This window comes from Astatotilapia calliptera, chromosome 3 (assembly GCF_900246225.1).
Source record: "Astatotilapia calliptera chromosome 3, fAstCal1.2, whole genome shotgun sequence".
Taxonomy (NCBI): domain Eukaryota; kingdom Metazoa; phylum Chordata; class Actinopteri; order Cichliformes; family Cichlidae; genus Astatotilapia; species Astatotilapia calliptera.
The window spans coordinates 24,686,659-24,695,324 of NC_039304.1; the positions used below are offsets into that span (position 1 = coordinate 24,686,659).

The window sequence follows — 8,666 nt, forward strand, 5'->3', positions numbered from 1 at the left end:
TTGGTCGAGCTGGAGGCAGCCACACCTGCCGCTTGTCACCCACAGCCAGTGGATTTCTCTCATCAGGAGCAACCTGTTTAAGAGTTTGGCTGAGCCCCAGGCAGTGTAGTATTCTTGAGTTAAACCTGTTGTTCACTTATATGTATGAATGAGTAAAGCGCTTGCTTCCAATTGTGGATTACCTGCTGAGCTATGTATTTGTGTGTTTTTGTGTCACCAGAATTGGGGTTTTGAAGTTGCCATCTTTTGCTTTCAGGAATATTTGCACTGTGTGGGATTCATGGAGATATTGCCATGGGAGCCCAAGTTTTGAAGAGAGATGGCACGATACCACTCTTTTATGTCCGATTATGTCATAAATTTGGATATCTGCCGATAAGATGTGAATCCGATTTAGTGTATTTTATAATCAATAAAACTTGTTTAAAAATATCTTGCTGCATTTCGTATAAGTTCATACTCCATTCTAAACACTAAAGCTATTATGTTAAACCTGTAGGCAACAAATACAATGCACACAAAATATTTCATAGTTCAGCAATACTGATCAACTCCCAGCAAAAAAAAAAAAAATGCTTTCAGTGTGACGTAACTCCAGACCGCATTCATATTCTAACCCAAACACACACACAGGCACTAACATTAATGAATGACTCATAAGAAGGGCGGCGCACAGAGGCTGCCGTATAAGGCATTAGCAGATAAATAGAGTCAGCTGCTGTGCGGCTCACTTTGCTGCCACACTGACAAGATGACACGTTTTTCGGTCTCTACGCTCATTCCTCTTCTTTTTCTCAGCGGCGTTTCTGGGAAACTGATTCAAGCCGCTGCAGGAGACGATGTAACGTTTCCCCTCACAGAGGAGTGCATGAAAGGAAGAGGCACGCTGAAACGTCGCCTGCAGGACAACAGCCTCCATTCAGTCGGGGATCTCGACGGCAGCTGGAAGCCGGCTCCAGGTTATATTAACAGGTTTTTCCAAAGCAGCGACTCTGTGATACTGACCAGTGCAGATATCAGTGATGAAGGCTATTACGAGTTTGACTGCAACAACAAGAAAGAAGAGACTGCACAGCTGCAGGTATTCATACCTTCTGATGTTTTTGTACGCGAGGGCGAGGATGCCATCCTCCCGTGCCGCTCCATCACAGCAGGTCAGTGGGTGAAGTCTGTGCGCTGGAGGAGAGATGGAGAGGTGGTGCTGGATGTCCGGTCGGGGAAAACCACATATGGGAACGGCTTTGATGAAAGCCGGGTCTCAATACCATCAGACTGGGACCAACGAGCAAACCTGTCCCTCATCATAAAGCGAGCCGAGGCGAGAGACGGAGGAGTTTATTACTGTGACATCGACAAAGTGGAGAAACACCGCTCCGCTGTCCGCCTGCACGTCTCCACACCACCAACACCACCGAGCACCACATCCCAGCCTACAACCACAGAGAGGGTAAGAACACAGACTGCATTTAAATGGTTCACATTTGACAGTAAGCATTAAAAGTCCACTCAGTTACTCTTCCGCATGCAAAATCCCACATTCAGAGACACACAGTGCAGATAACAGCCCAGATCAGCAAGCACACAGACAACAGTGACTACAAATGTAGTTAGTCACTGCTGAGCTACTAGAAGGTTGTAAAGTGGAAGGTAGTAAAGTGCAATGCAGGTGCACAGATCTACTAAGGCGGGCAGGGGGTGGTGGGGTGGAGACACTGTAGGAATGAGGTAATATAGGTTATGAGGGTAGCCGGGTCCCTGTAATTTAGTGGAAGCTTTAGCAGAGCCTCACAGTCCACGTCATAACAGACGCCAGTTAAAACTGCTCACTAACATTTCTGCTCTGTCTTCTTGTCCTCTGCAGCCATCAGAGTGCTCCAACTGGTCGTGGAGAACATTCTTCATAACGGCAGCTGTATTTGTGATCGTTGCCCTGCTTGTTTGGCTCTGCTGGTTTCTGAGGAACAGGATATTCAATGTGTGCTCTCGAGGTTTTCTCTGCAACGGCACAGAGGAGGGAGGAGGAGGGGCTGAAGAGGGCAGACGGGAACCCTTACTTTAACCACCACTGATGAGTGAAAAACAACAACAGCTCATCCCTTTAAGTATTTGAACTCGCCACCTTTATGACGGCACCACTGTGCAACTCCACTTTCTCAGGTTTAGAAATCCTCCGTTTTCCTTCTGCTCAGGCTGACTGCTGTTACAATGTTTGAGATTGTCTCTATTATTTTGTGTTTGTCTTCCAATCAATGAAGTAATACCTGTAAATCATCTGCTTACATAATCAATGCATAATTTAGCTTCAAGATGGATGAATGAGAGCTCTTCAGTAACAGAATCAGAATCGTGTTTATTGGCCAAGTATATGTGCAGACACATACAGGGAATTTGTATATTGTCCTGCCTGTTTGTACAGATTTAGTCTTTACTGTGTTTACTGTAAAAAACTCAGGGAAGCTGCTGTGTGCCAATAAAGTTTTAAGTGGATAATAAAGTGACCTGATGATGATTACAGTCATTCATGATTTTATTCAATTTGCACATTAAATGACTTCAAATGTTTGATGGAATAAACACTGAAAACCTTTAACAAAATCACATTAACATACAATGAATATACAACAAAGTAAGAAGCATTAATCTGCTGCCATAATCCCAGTTAAACCTGAAGCTTCATCTAAACTCAGTCCAGGTGTTTCTCTGCAGTCGGCTCTGTTATCCTGACAAAACTGTTTCCAGCCAGAAAGGCTGCAGGTATTTGTGTGAAAGAAAGACAGCGAGGGAAAAATTCACACCAAAGACATTTGAATAAATAACAAGTGAGAGAAAACAATGAATCCTTCATTGTTTGTTTGTCTGCCGTGACGTCTGAATAACTCTTTTGCACTAGCAAAAAGAAGGGAGAGGCTGCCATCCCGAGCCAAGAAACTTTCAGGCTGATCGCTTTACAAACTCGTGAATCCTGTGATGTGACATTGTTCATCCTGTCACAGCCTCTTGCCATCCCTCACTCTTCTGAAGTCGTGTAAACATAAGGTTTATCAGAGCAAAGAGGTGAACGGCGCTGTTTTAAAACATGGTAATTTAAAAAAATATATCTACAGGAGATTTTAAAAAAGGGAGAATTAATACATTTTCATCTGATCCCAGTTTTGATAAGTATAATATACAAAACAGACTTATTTACTTTGAATATGACTTTTTTTAGTAACTTGTTCAAATAATGCTAGCGAATTATTTTACCCATATTATTGTAAAATTGCCATACACGTAAAATAATATGGGTACAGGTAATCACAGAATTCTTTTGCATTTTTGTAAAATTCTGTTTTACTGGGTTTTTGTTGTTTTTTTTTTACTTTTTGATGTATGTATGTACGCACAGCCTTTGTATTGCACATACGGATGAGAGCGCGATGGTACAGGGAGATTGCTCCAGGACAGATACAACAGCAGTATAATGTTAACGCAGCTTGCAAGCACCGGCACAGACAGCATGCTAACGCTAAGGTAGCCAGAAATCCAGATTAGTGTTAAAGCTCACTAAATGCTGATACCAGAGCAGCAACGAGATAAAGTGATTTGCTGTAAAACCAGACGCTGCTGAACTTCAACAGGTCGAAGAAATGAACTTCTAATGACGTCATCTAGAATTACAAATGACTGCTGAGCTTAAAGTCAATCAGCACACGCTGCGTGGGTGATCTGTTTCACCGCTGAGGCGGATTTTGCGATGAATCTTAACAAACACAGAGAAGTGTTGTAGTTATGATAACACCCCGAGGCTGTTCTGGAGCTTCAGTGAAGATTATACGGTCTGTCAGCGTATACTTAGTAAAATAATGTGACTTAAAGCATAGGTTAAATATTATAATATGAATCATTCATTCTAAAGAGAAATCAAATCAACAACTGAAAAAGGGATTTAAAAGGAAAATCGACATTAAATCGTCTATCCCTCACGCCACTGTTTGTGTGTAGTACAAAGCCGAACACACACAAGAGGACGGAGAGAGCCAAAAAACAAATGCTATCGTTTGGGCTTGATGTCACGCTTTGATAAAGACTGGCATGATGCCCGGTAAGAGAGTCTGACTGAAAACTGATCATGCTCAATGTCATCAGAGGAGGTTTGTGTTGTTGAAAAGTGGCATCCACAAAGCTTTCTATTATGTTAACCTAAAGTAAGTGAGCCAAGAGAACAAGGACATATTTGGTGTTGTGACAGCGTCATGTTTCCACAAGTTGTGTGATCGTTTTACTGTGGTGGATGAGTAATTTAGAATCTGCACTCCGTCAACATCATTTTCTGTTTGTTTGTTTGTTCAAATGTTTCTCGTCTCTTTGGTGAAAAGTGAGTTTACAAGGACATGATATGTAAACGATAATTTAAACGAACCATGTACCAAACACAGAGAAAGCAGTTTGTGACAAAAGTACTGATAGCTCAGCAGACTGCAACCGGACATTGAACTAAACTTGAGGGAGAAGAAATCCCCCCAACCCTCGGTGAAATTTGTGCTCTGAGTTTATTTCAAGCACAGACAAAAATCCCCCAATCTAAGAGGACAACACTGATGAGAGAGAGGTTATCACAGCCTAACCCACAGCAGAGTGCAGCATGCATCTCTCAGGTTGGTGCGTCCCTTTGCTTTTTCCCTTTGAATCAAGCAAGTGTCGTCAGTCCTGCACGTTTCTCTCTCCGTTACTCTGTGACTGTTGGCGACTTGTGGTTGTTTGTCTGCACGCTTTGTTAACCATCAAGCTCTCCGGGATTTGACTCGCACATGCCCAACTTAGTTCAATAAACATTCCAACGTCAGGTATTTGACAGGTAACCTGTCATCTTATCTGGATTAATTACATCAATTACGTTTCATATTTGAATGTGAATAGTTTAGACTGAAGAGGATTAACAGCTAGTTACAACAATATTACCGCCCATCCCTCACTGCTGCTGTTTTTCTATTGTTTTTAATCAGTAACAAGAAAAACTTATTGGAATGTGAGCAAAAGAAAGCGCCAAATGTCATCACTTAGTCTTGGTAAACCTTTGATAATGACTCTGGCAGGCTGCCCAGTGAGGGAGTGGCTTTGACTGAGAACAAGCAATCGTGTGCAGGAGGTCACCGGAGACATGTTGTTTTGTTGTGTTTTATTTATTTAATTTTGTATTTTATTTACTTATACAACAGGGACGATACATGTTAACATGGCTGCTGCATTGAAAGCTAAGTAGAAGACCTTGTTGCATTTAGTGACTCCACAACATCAACAACAATTCACAAAGATAACAGGCGAGGAAACATGAAACCCTCCAGGCAAGTATTCTGAGCAGTCTCAGGCTAACACACTCTAAACACTGCAATAGTTACACCCTTTTTTAACATGCTCATTTTTATTTAGTGCTGCTGTAAATATTTCTGACATTTATTTATAATCACATCTGTCAGTTCTTGATATTTATTATAGAACGGTTTGTATATATTATTACTCTTTCTTAAATCTGTAATATATTGTATTGTTAAATTGTCTGTTTCGGCAACTGCAACCCATCATTTCCTTAGAGATTATTAAAGTATTCTGATTCTGCTTTCATTTCAAAGCTTTCATTTAGTCTGTTTCTATTTAAACTTCTGTCATTTTGTTTACATCGTTAGCATTTATTTGTATGCATGTAAGTGAATAAATAGATTTCTTACAATGCTGGGATGCTCGTTTCTTCTGTCACTACAGCAGCAGTCCACTCCACAGTGAGTCAGGCTGTGACGTTACTGTCAGTCCTGAAGCCAAGTAGGTTGAAGGTGAAGATGCTGGGACTCTTTCTGATTCTCTCTGCATTTCTTATCATATCTCTGATTTGTCTGTGAGGGGTTTCCTCTCGGCGTGGCACTCCTTTTGCCATCTTTTGACTCTTTGTCCTTCTTCATTCCTCAGCTGCATGTTTCTGGCCTGGAGGAGCTCATCTCTTGGCTTTGTTCTTTGCAAAAATTAAAATTAAAAAATGTACAGTCTAACCTGTTTGTCCACATTCAAGGCCCTGCTGCTTAACGCCACACTGCGGAAAAAACACTTGTGTGTGTATAAAGTCAAACAGGAGAAAATCACAGGTATTAACAGATCAGGGGTAACCTTCAACGATGTTAATGAAAGCGACATCCAGAAAACCTCATTAAAACCAAAATGTCACATTTCGCAATATCGCCCAGCCAAGTTCAAACATGTAGCCACTCATATGCTTCTGCCTGAAGCAGCCCGAGCAGAACTGTGATGATATCAGAGAAAAAAAAAACACTTTACGAAAATGAATCATCCGAAACACAACTACGAGGGCCAAGTTCTGCAGTCTCATTGAGGTTACTAAACCAGTGCTTAAACTGTTTAGTACCTTACTGTTTGTGACAGTAAGGCCACGTTTGGTTGTTTTTGTGGACAATCATCTGCACAGCAAACACTAAACGCTGACTGGCTGACAGTTTTCTTTCGACAATGTAAAAATGCATAAAATAAAACAAACAAAAATCCCTACACCTTAAGACATCAGATGGTGGACTTTCTGTGGGAGTGCTGAGAAGGTGCTGTGATTGTTCCTTTTAATCTGTGTGCCTTCTCCCGGGTCTTCCAATGACCTTATTTGTTCTCTCATCCAGACAAATCAAGCAGGTGACATTGAAAACACAGACAGGGAGAATAATGTTACACACCAAAGGATTGTTATGTGTAAATCGGTGTTTGTTCAATGAGAAGCTGGAAGATTGCCATCCACCCAAAGGACTTGTATTTTATTGATATCAACCTGTTGGGCCACTTTCTCATTCCTCTCGCATTTGTTATCATATCTCTGAGGCGTGGCACAGTCCCTGCACGCTAAATTTCCGCTCGCAGTTTATTTCAAGCATAGACTAAAAAAAACCCAATCCAGGAGGACAACGCTGATGTGAGAGAGATTATCACAGCATAACCCCCTTGGCCTTACCAGATTAATCAAGCACAACGAATCGTTTTAAAATAAGAAAGCATGAAAACAGACGCGAGGAAATAGAGACAGGTAATTCTTAGGTTCTTTTCATATTCTTATATGGGTGCCTAAGCTCAATTCTTGAGGGGGTGGGGGGAGGGGGGGCTGTTGACAGAATAAACTACAAAGCACGTGTTTCATTTCAAATGATTCATTTCAAATGATTCATTTGAAATGAATCATTTGAAAGACTGCTGAGTTTAGGCAAACAGCAAACGCGCTGCATGAAATATCAGTTTCACTGCTGACGCGGATTTTGTGGTTAATCGTATAAGTGTTATGAGATTAAGACGTGGATCTAGAAGCTGTTTTGCAGCTGCGGTAAAGATTCGTGGTGCATTCCTGACATCCACGTCTACTGATTACATTAACGTGACTCTGATTGAAAACAAGGGATCGTGTTTGATGCCAGGTCATAAGTTGTTTTGTTGGGTTTTATTTATTTATTTATTTATTTATTTATTTATTTATTTATTTATTTATTTATTTATACTGTAGGAGCCATATGAGTTGTTTCCGTCTGACTAAATGGGTTGGTTTAAGTGGACTCACTGTATTGGTGCATGGGTGTGGGGCGTGTCTCATGGGTGTGGTATAAGGTGAAGGTGGTTGCACTCACTTGTACACAGCACCTGATGTGATGAGCAGAAGGTAGGGTGAGCACGAGGCAAAACTTTCTGTTGACCGCAACATACCGCAACATACCGCAACATACCGCAACATAACGCAACATAACGCAACATACCGCAACAGAGCGCAACAGAGCACAACTTGAGCGTAACTTGAATGATTTTGTTGTATTTTAACTGGAACTTGATGGTGTTTGTATATCGGAGTACTAATTAATGCCATAAACCAGGTTGTAATTGGACATAATGGTTAGTACAGTTATCGACGAGTTGTAGTTATTTGTTTGTGCAATCTGTGCGTTTGTTTGATAGTTAATCCTATGTGCCGATGTGTATATATTGGACGGTTGCATGTGTAAATAAAGAAGCAAATGTTACAGAAGTGTTTTGTGCGTTAATTGTTGCGCGTCATCAGGTGTCCTCATGTTTAGCCTGCCGCGGCCATTGGTTGGAGTAGCCGCAACAAATGTCAACAGAAAGCTCTCTTTTTAGGTTTTATTGGATTATTTATGAAGAGCTGAGTTTTATTGATGATAGTTTTGTAGTTTGCTGTTGCCTTTGTCCACCCGCTTTTAGATTAAGCCTTTGGCTACACTAGCGCATTTTGTTCAGGAGTTTTGTTCCCCTGTTAGGTTTTAGCAGTACAGCTGCACAAGGCGTTGTACTGATTTGCTTTCTAGTATTTGTGCATCAGGCGGCTGAAGCCATTGGCTTGGGAGTACCGCCGCAGTTTGTGTTTAAGACAGTTTGTCTTCCTCACAGCTGACGGTATGGAGGTACATAAATACCCACCGCTAGTATGTACGGAAGACTAGGTTAAGTTAGTTAGGTTTAATAGGCAGTTAGTGGGGGATATTGCTCCTGTCAATTGTGTATGGCCAGGGTTTATGAAGTGAACGTCATCAAGTTGAGGTGTTGGAATGAGGCTGTGTGGCATAGGTGCAGTTCAGCGTTTGGATTTCGTAATGTTTTGAAGAAAAATGGAGACACACCAATTAACACAATATGGTGATGTGGAT

At 41.3% G+C, this 8,666-nt stretch overlaps 1 protein-coding gene across 1 annotated transcript; it reads left to right on the forward strand.

Moving 5' to 3' along the window:
* The first annotated feature begins 677 nt into the window (after positions 1-677).
* Positions 678-2,509, forward strand: LOC113012740 (uncharacterized). Its single transcript, XM_026153055.1, has 2 exons — positions 678-1,447; positions 1,862-2,509. Exons 1-2 carry the CDS (start codon positions 752-754, stop codon positions 2,057-2,059), a joined length of 894 nt encoding a protein of 297 aa, XP_026008840.1. The 5' UTR covers positions 678-751; the 3' UTR covers positions 2,060-2,509.
* The last annotated feature ends 6,157 nt before the right edge of the window (positions 2,510-8,666 follow it).